We start from the raw sequence: 14348 nt of genomic DNA, 5'->3' as shown, positions 1-14348 counted from the left end.
AATTAACAATCTATTTGTAAGACGACTTGCACACTTATCTAATCTGATAATTCCCGACGATGATTATTAAAAAATTTCCTTCACAAAGTGAGTTCCGTAAAATTTGCAATAAAGTCAAAGAAAACAGAGCAGCCGAATTGTTCAGTTGTAACTGTCAGAACTGTTTCTTTATATGTTACTAGATTTCTCCCGAGACTTCGTTCGCGTGGAATTAAAAAAAAAAACAAAAGTAAGTAGCCTCTACTTCAAATTTCATCGAGATCCGGTAATCAGTTTAGGCTAAAAACTCTAACAAACATCCATCCATTCGCATTTACAATATTAGTAAGATTATATAAATTATAACACAGTTAAACTCACGTGACAACATTCGGTGTAAGCTGTAGGTGAGTTTAGCCGTGTTATAATTTATACAGTATAATGTTTCTCGAAAGTTTTTAGAAATTAGCAAAATTGTTCTAACAAAAATACAAACAACGCCAGGAGAAAACTTATACAAAAAAAATGAATCAACGATGTGATTAGAGTTTCTAATTTAGCCACATAACCTCTCTTATAATCCTAAAGCTCTTTTTGTAGGGAAAAGGAAAACCAATACAGTAAATGTAATTGCTTGCATTTAACTTAAAACGTAAACAGGAAAACCTCAAGGAGTCCTTATCGAAGCGTTTGCGTAGCGACGTAGCGACGTACTATTGCAGTTTGATTCTCAGCTGGCTATTTTTTTATACACTACACGCTTTCATTTTTAACTGATCATTGAATTGTACAGTTAAACTCACGTGTGCTTGTATAACTGTGAACTGAACAATTTAACTGATAAAAATGTTTGCTACAGACGTAAGTAACTGTACAGTTTTACTGTTCAGATGTAATGTCGAAACTGTAAGAATGCAGACTTTGCACTGAACGTTATCTTGCCTAGATATAAAATACACGAACAAATCAATATTGAAATGCGAAAATAAAACTAAGTAAATGTTATTACAAATATTTATTGTATTTGATTGGTTTGTTTCAGCGTACTCGTAGTGTGGATATTTAACATTTGGTCAGAGCACTAAGAAACAGCACACAGAAGTAAGCTTTCTTGTTGGAGGTTCTTTTAGTTAAATATTGCAGCTTCGATAACACCTCGTTTAAATTCTTCCAACTCCTCATAAGATGCTGTCGCAAGGCATGCCAGTGATCATCTCGTATCTGAAATTATATGTATTTATTATTTTTTTTAATACCTTTAAAAAAAACAAATGATATTTAACTCGCCAACATCAGCTCCTTTCATGAATACGACATACAAGTAAAATTCTTTCCTCTTCTGAAAGTCGGGCACAAAATAAGTTTAGTCCGATGCCTTTATGGAATACTAGGCATTGGTTGATATTAACTACAAATTTAACAGTGGTAGAGCCCTCTTTAACATCTTCGCACGAATGGGTCGGCTCGCCCGGTGTAATACCACACAGATAACAGGCGTGAAGTGGAAGCAATTCCGCGTTTCGTCTGATGAGTTTGGTGCCGGAGGCCTAATATTAGTCCCTTTCCCTTTCCACTCTTTTCTTAAGAGGAAAGAATGGGAAGGAAAAGTGGATTTGACGGTGGAGGAGACGCATCATAAAGGAAAAGTCCTCTTTACGTGCGTCTCCTCCTCCGTCGATTAAGAGTTGGCAACGCATCTGCAATTGCGGCTGTTCATGGGCAGCGGTCGCTTTCCATTTCGGTGGATTCAGGTGGCTGCTTACTCGTTTGCCACCTTATATTATAAAAAAAATGAACGTTTTGTTTGATATTGGCCTAAATTGACTTGTATCATCCAATAAAAGGATATAAATTCTAAGTAAAAATGTATCTAAAATAATATAACTTACTCTCCGCACTCGACGCAAAAAGCGGCTGGGCTGCGTATATAGCCGATGGGGCAGGACCAGTAGCCGCGGAAGTGGAAGTTGCTCCTTCGTCGTCGCGGCAGCTCCCCTCCCTTCAAATTCCTCACAGCTCCCACCTCCGCCGACCACGGCTCCGGCAGCATCCTCGCGCTGGCCACCACCAGCAACACCAGAGTCAGGACAAGTAATGTTTGATTCATTGTAACTGCTTTAGTTCTAGTGACAAATAAACTTGAATCTTCTGTTATATACAAAGCTGTGACTCAGTCGTAACGTCTGTTATGAGTTACGTAAACAGTGGAAGCACTGATTGTGCTTAAACAAGGAAAATAACTTGTATTTTAATTAATTATTTTAGGCCGTTTAAGACGCATTGAGAGCATAAATGACGCATTCAGTGCTTTGATGCGTTTTAAAAGATATCACTTACCTTTTTACGTTAAAATTGAGTAAAAATATGCCAACGATTTATTTCTTACAGTTTTTTCGAATTGCCTAAAGCCGATAAAGACTATATGTTGAGGAAGCTGCAATTAATGTAGTCTTATTTGAACTAGTTTTTTTTTACTCCAGTCAGTGATAATGTAGTTTTCTACATTAAACAAACAAATCTTCCCTCTTTATAATATTAGTATATTAACCTAATAAATCCCATTGAGAATATTAGAACGTAAGTATTGTAGCTGCAGGCAGGTCGCGGCAGGTCGCATGAAGAATCTAAACAATTCACATTTAAACACAATTAATTGTGTTTCCAAGCAAGATTAAAATGAGACAAAGCAATGTCAAAAGTTAAGAAATAATAATATCAAACGTCATGCAAACAAAGCACTTTTAAAAGTATAAAACTTGAATCTTATTTTTCGAGTCATGCAAGAAATCTATATTTAGCGAATAAAAAATGTACTATGCAAACTGTTAGATGAATTAAGTCACCTAACTATTTTGTATTCGAAACGGCACGGCAATGATTCGTGCACAAAAATAGATTCTTAAACAAATAAAGTAAGAGCGCATCTTTGACAAACAAACCCACAGTGTTGTGCGATTGTCGATTGTTTCACAGCCAATTCAACTGTTTAGTTGCACAACTAAAAATCGAGCAGTCCACCTCCATATAAGCTCATAGGAATCAAAGCGAGACCAAACAGTCGTGCGATAATTTAGTCAAATGTGGGCGCTTTAAGTTATTAACAAACAAGTTTAATTCTGTTTGACTGCAAATATTATTATTAATCTTGTTTTAGATGTGTGATTTATAAGATGTTAGTAAGAAGTTCAACTAGCTAATCATTGTCGTTACTCAATGGTTGCCCGTAACACGACTTACTGGTTCTACTTATAAATGTTCGGGCATATAACATGTCCCATTACACCGCGTAACATCTGTAAGAGGGTCTATCACGAATATTTCCGTTACAGTTGCGAAATTATTATTCGTAACGTGATCGACCAAATGTGCATGTGCATGTACATCATAACTAGCTGTTTCTGTGCGACTTCATCCGCATGAAATTATGAAAATTTTGTTCTATTGTTTACATATGTCAAATTGTCAATTGCAAATGTCAAAATGACATGACATGACAAAACTTGGCAATCTTGCTTCCTTGATGTTGGCAGCAACTTATGGTCTCTTTCGCACAATAGGGTTTTTACCCAAAATATTTAAATTACCTTTCTGATGGTGAAAGAATTTTTAAAATCGGCCCAGTAGCTTTTGAGTTATTTCAATACATACAAAAATACAAAAATACAAAGTTTTAAGAAGAAGAAGAAGTATAGATAAATCCTCAGTAACACAATAGTAAATATGTAATCTTTTTGACATTTAATTAGAGATAATTTTAAACACTGCGATTAGATATTTAAATAGATCGGAAATATATCTTTAGGTGCGTCCGAACTTCTTGGAAATGACACAGCAAAATGTATAATATGATGATGTTTTACGTACCTAAATTATATTAATTTAAAGTCAAAGGACATCTGGCCGGCGAGGGGCGCTGCTAAGTTTCAAACAAAATTGTACGAATCTACTGAATAATAAAAGCTAATGATTTTTTTACGTGTTATTAAGAACAGATTAAAAGCACTAACTATGAAGGCACATTATTTAAGATGAAGCAAAATAGTAAATAAAACGCTTTTTTTATTGAAAAAACTTTATTAAAACAAACTTAACAGTTTACAATAATAACATATTTGGTTATTTATAATTTTCTGGGTATAATGTTGAGCTTTATGTTGTCGGAGCCGAGGATGAACCTCCGCGGCACGAAGCGCAGCCCGCGCAGCGTCTCGCGCGTCGCCGACACACGGAACGAAGAAAAGAACTTTGCCATACACATTCTTGATTGGATTTTAGAAAATCGCATCCCTGTAAGAAAACAAACAAATAACATTACATTCAGTCTTCGATTCAGATTAATCGTATATTAACCATAATTAGTATTTATCTTTTAGTTGGTATAACTGTTACTGTAATTGTTAATCTCTTATTTTTCAATAAAATTATTTCTATTTCTATTCAATATCACTTAAAATTAACTTTATGGTAAACACTTACCGATACAATTCCTGGGTCCGACTCCGAAGGGCAGGTAGGCACATGGATGTCTGTTGCTCGAGTTTTCTGGGGAAAATCTCTCCGGGTCGAACCTCTCGGGGTCGGGGTAGTACCGCTCGTCGCGATGTATGCCGGCCGCCGTCACGAACACCATCTGACCTGCTTCCACCGTCACGTCGGTGCCGGGGATCTGGTAGTCCTTCTGCGCGCGCCGCTGCAGCGGGTCCACGATGGGATACAGGCGCAGGGTCTCGTCAAACACCTGCTCCATATACTTGAGCTCGTTGAGCGCCTCGAACGTCAGTTTGCCGTCGTACTTCCTCATCACATCGTCCACCTCCTGTATGACCCTGTCCTGCAGGTCGGGGTTGCGCGCCATCTCGTACAGCATGAACGACATGGTGCTAGCGCTAGTCTCGTACCCGCCTGCGTAGAACACGAACGCCTGGGCGGCGATAATGTCGTCCGTCAAATCCAGCTTGCGCTCTTGTTCATCTTCCGATCGTTTGCTGCCGTGGATCTCGCCTTGCTGCCGCAGCTCCAGGATGAGGTCCATGAAGTCCTTTCTATTGGTCGGCTTGCCGTTCCTCTGCGTCACCACCGTCGTAACCAGCGAGTCGAAGAAATCCGATATCTCCTTCGGAAAGATGTCCAAGTTGAGCTTTTTTAGAATGCCCGGGTACATCATGTCCACCTCGTCGATGAACGACGGCGAGAAGATGATGTTGTCCAGTTTCTGCAGCACGTGTATCTTGTCGGTGATGGTGTCGAAGTCGAGGCCGAACGCGCACGCTGAGATAGTGGCCACAGTGTAGCGCTGGATGAGCGCGTGAAGCTCCTGCTCCTGCCGCTGCGCGCACTGCTGTCGCAGGAACTCCACGAACCTATCCCCGCTCTGCTCCATCAGGTACACCATATTCTTGAGCTTTGTGGAGGTGAAGATGGGCGTGAAGCGGTTGCGCAGGACGCGCCATATATGAGTGTCAGCGTGGAACAGATTGTTGCCGAGGCCGCGCTCGCTAAAGGACACGCCGCGGTCCGAGAAGCAATCGAAGTCCTTAATGAGGATGGTCTTGGCGATGTCGAGGTCCCGAACGAGGAGGCAGGGCGTCGTCATGCGATACATGCCGACTATTTTGTCGTTGGGGAACTGCTTGTAGATGTCGCGGAAGACGACGGCGGTGTTCTGTTTGCGCAGTACGGAGGCCTGCAGGCTGCCGAACAACGGTACGGGTGGCGGTCCATTGACACGACGCTTCTTCCAATAGCCGAAGGTCCTCGTCACGTAGTGGTATAGCAGGTAGCACGCGGCCGCCGCTAACACCACGTACATGTACGCCATGGCTCGATGGATTCTTATTATCAAATGAGCAGCGTTATCGATATCACTGCTTATATACTTTATTATCTTGCGGTCGTTCAGAATGAGAATGACTTTAATTTTATACTTGTTTAGTTTTTTCTATATAATCGCATCTTACGACTCGAGACGTGAATTGTTGAAGATGTTGATTTTAGCCAATTATAAAAGTCATGCTAACACGTGTGCACACCGCGCCGTGCACACTAAGTGCTGCTCACAGTGACTTTAGTGTCGAGACATACTGTTTTTATATTCAACAGGAGTAGTTGCGGAGGAGACATGCAAATTGTTAGACATCACTTAGCGTAGCGACGAAATATTTCGTCTAATCTTTTGTCCCAACTTTAGCGTCAAAACATTTCAATAAATATCTTCAAGCAGAGACAAAAAAAAAATCACGCTATGTTCATGTATCAAGAGCCCAAATACTAAATAAAGTAAGTTGGCAAAACTTGCATTTATAATGAAATGTAATTGATAAATTAATAATTAGAAATTAAAGATAATTTCATTCGTCGGCTATAACTGTGTTAATAAATCGTTTTATAATGAGATTTCCCATAAAATTAAGTTAACCGTTAATTTTAATAACATATTTCTCATGTATCCAAAAATTTTCATTAAAATGTTTCGAGTACAACCAAAAGATTATTTTCAATTGATAATAAGCTTTTAAATAAATTGCAAGAATATTTTTATATAAGAGACATCTAGCGGACCAACTCATAAATGTTACGCAAAAATTAAACTAATAAATCAAATAGTCTACGCTATGAAATGAGTTTTCATTAGATTTACATATTTAAACAACAAATTGCATCGCTGTTGCCGTTTCCAAATATCAAATTAAATTATTTTGTTATACGTATAATTTGGGTACAGGAAATTAGTTATAAAAATTTCGCGTCTCGGAAAAAAATTAGAAGAAACACGAAATTTGGACTCTACGCCATCTAGCGTTAATCATTAGATTTGCTAGTTTGAACTCTACGCAATATTTACTTTATCCAATAGATGTCTCTTATGACAATATAACAAAATGAAAGATAAAATACCTATTCTTAACAAAATTAACATATGTAAATATACATTAAAATGTGAATATTAAGTCACTGACTTTGCTCAAAATGATAATTAATAAATGTCTGTGAAGCTACGTCACGAATAATTTATAATAATTAATTCAAACAGGTAACCTTCAAAGCAGATAAATAATACGGTACAAAAAACAATAAGAAATATGTTATATGAAAATAATAAGAAAAGAGTTTGTAATTAATAATTCCCGTCACAATTTAGATCTAGAAATCTACACTAAGCGCTTGCCTTAATATGCATTCGAAGAAGAATTTACGAGAGCTTATTTCTTATTAAAATATGAACTGTATTTCTCACATACTCTGTACGAGTTATGACAGGTGTGCGTTTGACAGCTGTCAAAGTGTCACGTTTGGCGGAGTGTTGCCGCTAGCAATTTGCTTACTTTCACAACTTGCAAAGTTCAGTTTTACTCCTCAATTTGTAAAAGATTTTATCGAAGAAAATATTTGGTTTATAACAATTTTGTTGCGGAAATTGAATATATTTCGATAACAATTTGTTATTGTATCTTCCTATATCTTACTTCTTTCTAATATAAATGCGAAAATTTAGATGGATTGATGTTTGTTAGAGTAGCAAACTGATAAACGGATTTCATAAGAACACATATAGGTTACTTTAGGTTTATTCCACGCTGACAGAGTCGCGGGCGAAAGCCTGTTTTTTTTATAAATGTTAGGAGATACCAAATCTATCTTCCTTTATCATGGTTGCCTATCATATCCAAACCTTATGGGGTCACGTCTATGGGTGCTCCGATGAGTCATAGTTATAAACTCGTGTCGTTGTTTATGTTTTACGGAATTATTATGACTCATACATTTGCATCAAATTATATTTCCACAATGTTGTCGTTATAAAATATTATCATTTAATATCGAATGTGCACAAACCAGCGTGGGTTCGAATCCTACAACTACATGTTAGTTGACAAACATACTAGTATCACAATTGTCTTGCGTGCATTTTTTGCCCGACTCACAGGAAGGCCTGCCCGAGGATGTTCGTAGAGTCTTCTTTTGAAGTTGGTTTTGTTTAATGTTCAATGAGTGAGTCGTTAGTTCTGTCAAAAATGAGAATTAAAAAATGTGTATCGTATATCCCTCGTTTCTGATGCACAAGTGATTCAAAAGACATAAGTTAATCTATTCTTAAATACCTGAGTGACGTGACTCATGTCGGTGGACAAACAAATTAATTATATATGTATAAGAGTATGTATTGTATGAGTCATGCTTCTTCGCGCAAATTGTTTAAAACTATGTTCGTATCGTGTTACAAAGTTAAAAAAACATATTGACGTATAATGAAACAATACCGTTTTTAAAACGAGAAACAATTAATTAATGATTTAGAAAACCGGTATTCGTTGATTATAAAAATATCTAACAAACAGCGATTAGTAGAATTATAGCATGCATTTCGACTTAGGAAACATTATAGAAACATGTTTCCAAACTACATATAAAAATACGTTAAGATGGAAACGACGTAAATCTTGACCACAAATATCTATAAATCGTGGCTTTCGTATATCTTTCACACGACATAAATCCATATTTAATGTAACCCTTCAAATTATTTGCACAATCCCCCTTCCTCGACACAACACGCTCTCTGCCGACCCCGCACGCATACTGATGCGCGAAGGGACTACACGAAACATGTTTCAATGGAAAACAGATGTGGAAATTGTTCATGATATCTAAAGCTAACTGTCCAGCTAAAACTGTGCGTGTGGAAGCAAAATATGATCTATTAGTGAACAGTTTTAACTGTTCAATTAGAACTGAGCGTATGTAACGGGCTTATATAATAGAGAATGTGAATTTCTTTTTCTTAAAAAAAAAATCTTGTGACCATCTAAGTAAGCTCTATCTAATGTCACTTTAATTTTGCTGTTGGAAGATTGAAGAATATCTCATAGAATATTTTCCCAAAGAATTTATTTCTGTTTAACAATTCTCTGTTCACTTTGTTATAAAATTCATGATACATTTTAGTTATTTCGAATCTCGCAATTTTAAAGAGACAAAAAGCCTGGGAAGTTTCAAACAAAGAGTACTTGTGTGTTAATTTATTTTTTTGAATCACATTTTTCAACGAATTCATCTTGTTTTTAAAAGACAAAGGCAACAGGATTATTTCTTAATTAATTAGGTATTTAACGCAATTATGTTCGTCGAAACTGCATTGAATTTATTGAAATTATTTTCATATTAGCTTACAAGCTTACAGCAAAAAGGTAATAGTTAAAAAAATTGATCCGAACTTGACCTGCTGCAATAAAGGGCGAAACAAACACTTCTATGGGTTTTATTTCAAAATCCTTCGACAATTTTGTACCATTTCAAATAAGGTTCAGTTTAATAACGATAATAAGTACTTTACTTATTTAACTTGTTAGAAAAAATGTACTTAAGTATATAAAAAATGTTCTTGCTTCGCCAACATACTCAAGTTAAGTGTCACATCTGCATAGTTTTTGTTCTCACGACGTGTCATTAAGTGTAATTGTCACTGGTTTTTTGACCTTGTGGTGATCAGAGCTCTGACATGTAGTTAATTCGCATAGTAACTTAGCCCGGTAATGTCTGTATGTGTAACACATTCTAAGCATAAAGAAAAATGAGGTTAACTAATAAAAAAATACCACTATTTTATAAATTTTAATAAATCCTTCATTGAAAAAAGACGCTTCGGTGTACACCGCAGCACTACAGAATTCCAGTTGTTTTTTTGATTAAACGAATTTTTTTCTTACTTTATTTTTATTTCTAACCTTCCCTTTTCTTGCAAGCAAAGGAAGGGAAGAGGAAGGGAGGAGTGGAGGATAATTCCCCTTCCTATGCAACCCCTCCTATGTTGCTTAAATGAAGCAACGCATCAGGAAATACGGATGTCTATGGCTTCACTTATTTCACAATTTCAGCTAATTCAGATGGAAGTTTGCTCGTTTGCTAACTTAAAATATAAAAAAAAATCCCATTGAATACAAAGATAAATACATTTTGTTATTCTATCATATAAATACTATATTTAAGTATACAACGTGTCTATATAACATGTAGCGCTTAACTACTATGTTAATCAAAACAAAGCTATGTTATTAATCTTTCAAGTTGTAATACTAACTTGAACATAGCTTAGTGTTATTATGTATGTACTAAGTTACATAATGACAATGACAATGCAGTTCCATAGCTCGTGTGTAAACCTACTTCCAATAAACAACTTGTTTGACCTCGGAGCTCCCTTTGTATTACTTACTTTGTTAAACCATAACTAAGCAGTATTTTTTTTGAAAAAGCTTTGATAAGGTTTGTACTACTTTAGTTTTAAGATTTTTGTTATATAGATATAAGAGCGTTTACACCTTTAAAGCCCCTTACAGTCACAAAAATAAACACCTATTCTAAACATTCGCATTTATAACATTAGTAAGCTTTTTTTAATTGTACACGGACGAAGTCGCCATTAAAAAACTATTTTTCTACTTTTTCCCATTATTTCCCGAATGTCAAATAATATACTAAATCTTACTATTATCAAATAGAAAGTTTAGGGATGCATTTTTGTTAGAGTTTTTAGCCTAAAGATTTCGATGAAATTTGGTACAGATGTAAGGGATAGTCTGGAAGAACACAGGCTACTCACCTTTGGTTTTTTAATTCCACGCGGACGGAGTCACGGTCGAAAGCTTGTTTATCTTACGATATAACGTAGTGTGAATCTAGGGTACAAACTCCTGTCACGTGCTCCTTGTAGATGGAGTGAGTCAGTCAGCAAGTGATGGCCATTGAACCTTGGCCCGGCAGGTGGCGCCCACGCGGCACAACGCACTGACACAGGGAATATGACGCGATCTGGACAGGCGAAAGTTTTATGGTGCGGTTACATTGAAGCTTGTTGACAATTTTTGTTAACACAAGTTTATAGATATTAGAATGTAAACGATTCATAGCCTTTTCTTGTTTATGTATTAAAAAAAAAACAAATTATGTATTAATGTAAATTTTAATATAAATGCCTCTATCTAAAACTTGTGCTATTAGTAAAGTCAAATATTATGTTATTCTTGTTAAAATTGTTTTAATTAGAGGTTCTCTTCTGTTGTTTAATATTCGCTAATCGCTCCGCTTATAACTATAATCACAGTCGATTCATTACGAAGATTGAATTAGCGGGTCGGTCGCGGAGTTAAGTGGTGGTAATATGGTCAGATATGTAATTGTCACGTCCGCTGCATCGCAGCGCCGACTGCTCCGTAAATCTCTCTCAAGAGGGTCTAACACATGTAACTCTTTACGTTGTTTGGTCAAACTAAGGCGTGGCAGAGCTCTTATTTTAGTAATTCAATTATGTGTGAGAACTCGCCGCTTCAATTGTTAGCAATCAAAAGCGAATTAATGCTAAAACACATGTATAAAACGTAGACATTTAGAGCGGACGCACACTTCTGACTAAACTATAGCAGAGCTGCTGTCGATTGTCGATTGTTCCGCAGCCCTCAGCTGCTTAGTTGCACATCTAAAAATCGAGTTTGCGCTCCAAATAACCTCATAGGAATCAAAGTCAGACTAAACTGTCGTCCTATAGTTTACTCAAAGGTGTTCGCACGCATTAAAAAAAGATCTTTGGAGATTGGTAGAGAATTAACAAGTGTAATTACATTGTAATAGTAAGTAATTTTATTTAACAAACTAAAAAATACAACGCTTAAGTTGATAAAAATGTCTGTTTTAATTGAATAAGATGCACAAAAGTCACCTCAAAGCTCTAGAAAAAGTTTCTTGGTTGCTTTTGTTGCGAAGTCAATATTGTTCCTATTTTTACTACATAGTGCAAGCTCTCGTCCCACTTTCCTACATTTAGATATAATGTTACAAAGATTTACGTAATTTTGTTTACAAATATACAGACTTTCTAAGATGTCAGGGGACGTGGAGGGAGACCCTGATGAGGTCATGGTGACCCACAGACGCTCCGTGAACGTATTCACGTAGTACTAATGCCACAGTATATCAACAAACAGAACAATGGGAATTTATAGAGCAAATATCAAGTAACATTTACATGGGATATTAAAGATTTTATAGAAAAAATATTTCTAGAAGCTACGAAGTAATAAAACTCAAAACTACAATACTCTTGCTACTTTGTAGTCTTATTTATATTTCGTTCATATATTTTTGTTATTTTATATGAAGTTCATCTGACTTGACTAGACTGTGGCTAGGAGCGTAGTATGCCGTCATATGGTAGTATCTCAGTGAAGGACGTTTATCATAGCTCGTGAGCTTTGAATTCATTTATTAAAAAGTTATATATTAAAAAATTACAAATACATATATTAATTCGTGGGCACTGCATTATCAAAGTATCTTTTGCACCATACTTTAAACTAAAGATTTTTTCAATTTAATTGAAAATTTAAGATTAAAATAATAAAAATATATGCAAAATAACTTGTTGATTGTTTAAAGCGATGAAGTCATGCCAAGTTATTCGTAATCGTGTGAAAATGTTCGCTCAGAATTAATATTTAACAACGAACACACAAGTTATCTTGAAATAACTAACATTCGTGTATCTCATTAAAATTTCGCTAACAAAGGAACTCAATAATTTCAGTAAATTAAAAACATTGGATAGTGGAAAAGCTTTTTATGATTAGTTAATTTTACGGCATTGTATGTGGGCTCGTAGGAAAAGAAAACATAAAAAGTATGTTTAAATTTTGTTAAAAAGTTTAAAAATGATGGCTGTTAGAGATATATAAAAAATCAGTACAAAGTGGTGAACTAAAACATGTATAAAATAAAATAGTTACTAACAGCGGGCGCGCACCTTTGACAAAACAATCGCACGACTGTTGTGCGATTGTCGATTGTTTCGCAGCCAATTCAACTGTATGGTTGTATAACTAAACATATGTGTAAATGTACACATAGTAATACTACAGTACAGTCCTTTAACTGAATAATACAATGAACACAATGATCAATAGCGTGTACAGTGGACGTACAGACAATTTTATAGTTACATGTCTTTGTCCTGTTCAATAGGTAACTGCAACTGTGTTTGACCAATCGATAGACGATTGAGTTTATATTTTTTTTATTATAATTGATTGAATTATCAAAAGTTTATTTTTTATTTCAGTAAATAGTGAACTGAAAAGGTTTATTTAGTATTTCTTTCTTTAAGTTTTCGTTTTAATATCTTTGAAAGTCAATTTACATTTTTTTTTCTTACCTGAAGGTGAACCTTGCTCATTTTGTTTCTGACCTTATTGCTGTTTCGAGAAACAATCAGTTGCTTTAAGAATACTGATCGGTTCTGTAATTTCGAATGACTCATTTAAATTTGTCTGTATTTTTAGTAGGGTAAAACTGCATTTATCAATACGTAATACTTCTTAAGCCTCGGTGGCTTAGGGGTTTAAGCACTTAACTTCTAAACTACAGGTCTTGGCTTTGAATCCCGCTGTACCAATATGAATTTCTATTTTTGAATTTCATTTGTATATAATTTACTCATCTTACGGTGAAGGAAAACATGGTGTTGCTTGCATATCGGCGAAGAAATCCAAAGATATGTGTGAAGTCAATCCACAGTACAGGTTGATTGGCCTAGTTATCCCTTCTATATGTAGGCTTTGAGTCCCTTTTTAGGGACGTATAGTTGATGATAATACTTCTAGATATCAGAAAATTCATTCATTATTGTACAGTTCTTAAAAATCACTAAACTACGAGCATTTTACAACAGCAATAATAACCTTAAAAAAAACTTAGCAAATTAACTTCTTTACTTAGAGTTTGGTCGCTAAGGAAAGCGAAAGCTACTAAGGGACTGTTAAGCAGTAACTAAGAAAAAATTCGAACATGCCTTTATATGAAAATTTTTTTATCGACGTATTATGTAAGAAAGTTACGTCGAATCACTTAGCGGACGCTTTCCAAACGAGATGCCCTGAATTTGAATGAACTATGAAAAACGTAGATTTCTCCTATCAATTTCACGTTAATTAGATGGTTTACATCTTCATTGGGTTTCTTTTGTTGTTAAGGAAAGATAATTTTTGTTTTCTTTAAATCGATGCAGCGCTTTTTTTAATCAGATTCTTTTCTTGAGAGTTTTTTTTCACTATCTATCTACATTTTATTCAATTTAAATATAGTAATAATGTTAAATACTTGAATAAAAGCGCACACTATTGACTAAAACATCGCACAACTGTTTAGTAGCGCTTTGATACCTATCTATACTATTATAATAAAGCGTAAACACACACTTCTTTGTTGGCTAAGATGTCAGCAGTTACAGCATATTTTTGAATAATTCTTCTTTTTGACCGACTTCCCAAAAGAAGGAGGTACTCAATTCGTCTGTATGTTTTTTTTTTTTTTTTATTTTTTTTTTT

At 35.4% G+C, this 14348-nt stretch overlaps 2 protein-coding genes across 2 annotated transcripts; both read right to left on the bottom strand.

Moving 5' to 3' along the window:
- Positions 1-979: 979 nt before the first annotated feature.
- LOC106099991 lies at positions 980-2116 on the bottom strand. Its single transcript, XM_013278704.1, has 2 exons — positions 1869-2116; positions 980-1200 (listed from the first exon to the last, which is right to left on the bottom strand). The coding sequence occupies exons 1-2, from the start codon at positions 2084-2086 to the stop codon at positions 1158-1160; spliced, it is 261 nt and encodes an 86-aa protein (XP_013134158.1). The 5' UTR covers positions 2087-2116; the 3' UTR covers positions 980-1157.
- A 1929-nt stretch (positions 2117-4045) lies between these two features.
- On the bottom strand, positions 4046-5837 carry LOC106099927 (cytochrome P450 6B5-like). Its single transcript, XM_013278620.1, has 2 exons — positions 4456-5837; positions 4046-4266 (listed from the first exon to the last, which is right to left on the bottom strand). The coding sequence occupies exons 1-2, from the start codon at positions 5795-5797 to the stop codon at positions 4100-4102; spliced, it is 1509 nt and encodes a 502-aa protein (XP_013134074.1). The 5' UTR covers positions 5798-5837; the 3' UTR covers positions 4046-4099.
- Between the last annotated feature and the right edge of the window lie 8511 nt (positions 5838-14348).

This window comes from Papilio polytes, unplaced genomic scaffold (genome assembly GCF_000836215.1).
Source record: "Papilio polytes unplaced genomic scaffold, Ppol_1.0 DF824325.1, whole genome shotgun sequence".
In the NCBI taxonomy this organism is placed as follows: Eukaryota; Metazoa; Arthropoda; class Insecta; order Lepidoptera; family Papilionidae; genus Papilio; species Papilio polytes.
This window is presented reverse-complemented; position numbering and strand designations above follow the sequence as displayed.

Excerpts from the sequence above, each read along its gene's own strand:
- LOC106099927 (XM_013278620.1), bottom strand. The coding sequence starts at position 5,797 with ATGGCGTACATGTACGTGGTGTTAGCGGCGGCCGCGTGCTACCTGCTA. Across the intron at positions 4,267-4,455 it reads CGGACCCAGGAATTGTATCG|GGATGCGATTTTCTAAAATC; the intron begins GTAAGTGTTTAC and ends GTTTTCTTACAG.
- LOC106099991 (XM_013278704.1), bottom strand. The coding sequence starts at position 2,086 with ATGAATCAAACATTACTTGTCCTGACTCTGGTGTTGCTGGTGGTGGCC. Across the intron at positions 1,201-1,868 it reads TTTTGCGTCGAGTGCGGAGA|ATACGAGATGATCACTGGCA; the intron begins GTAAGTTATATT and ends ATATAATTTCAG.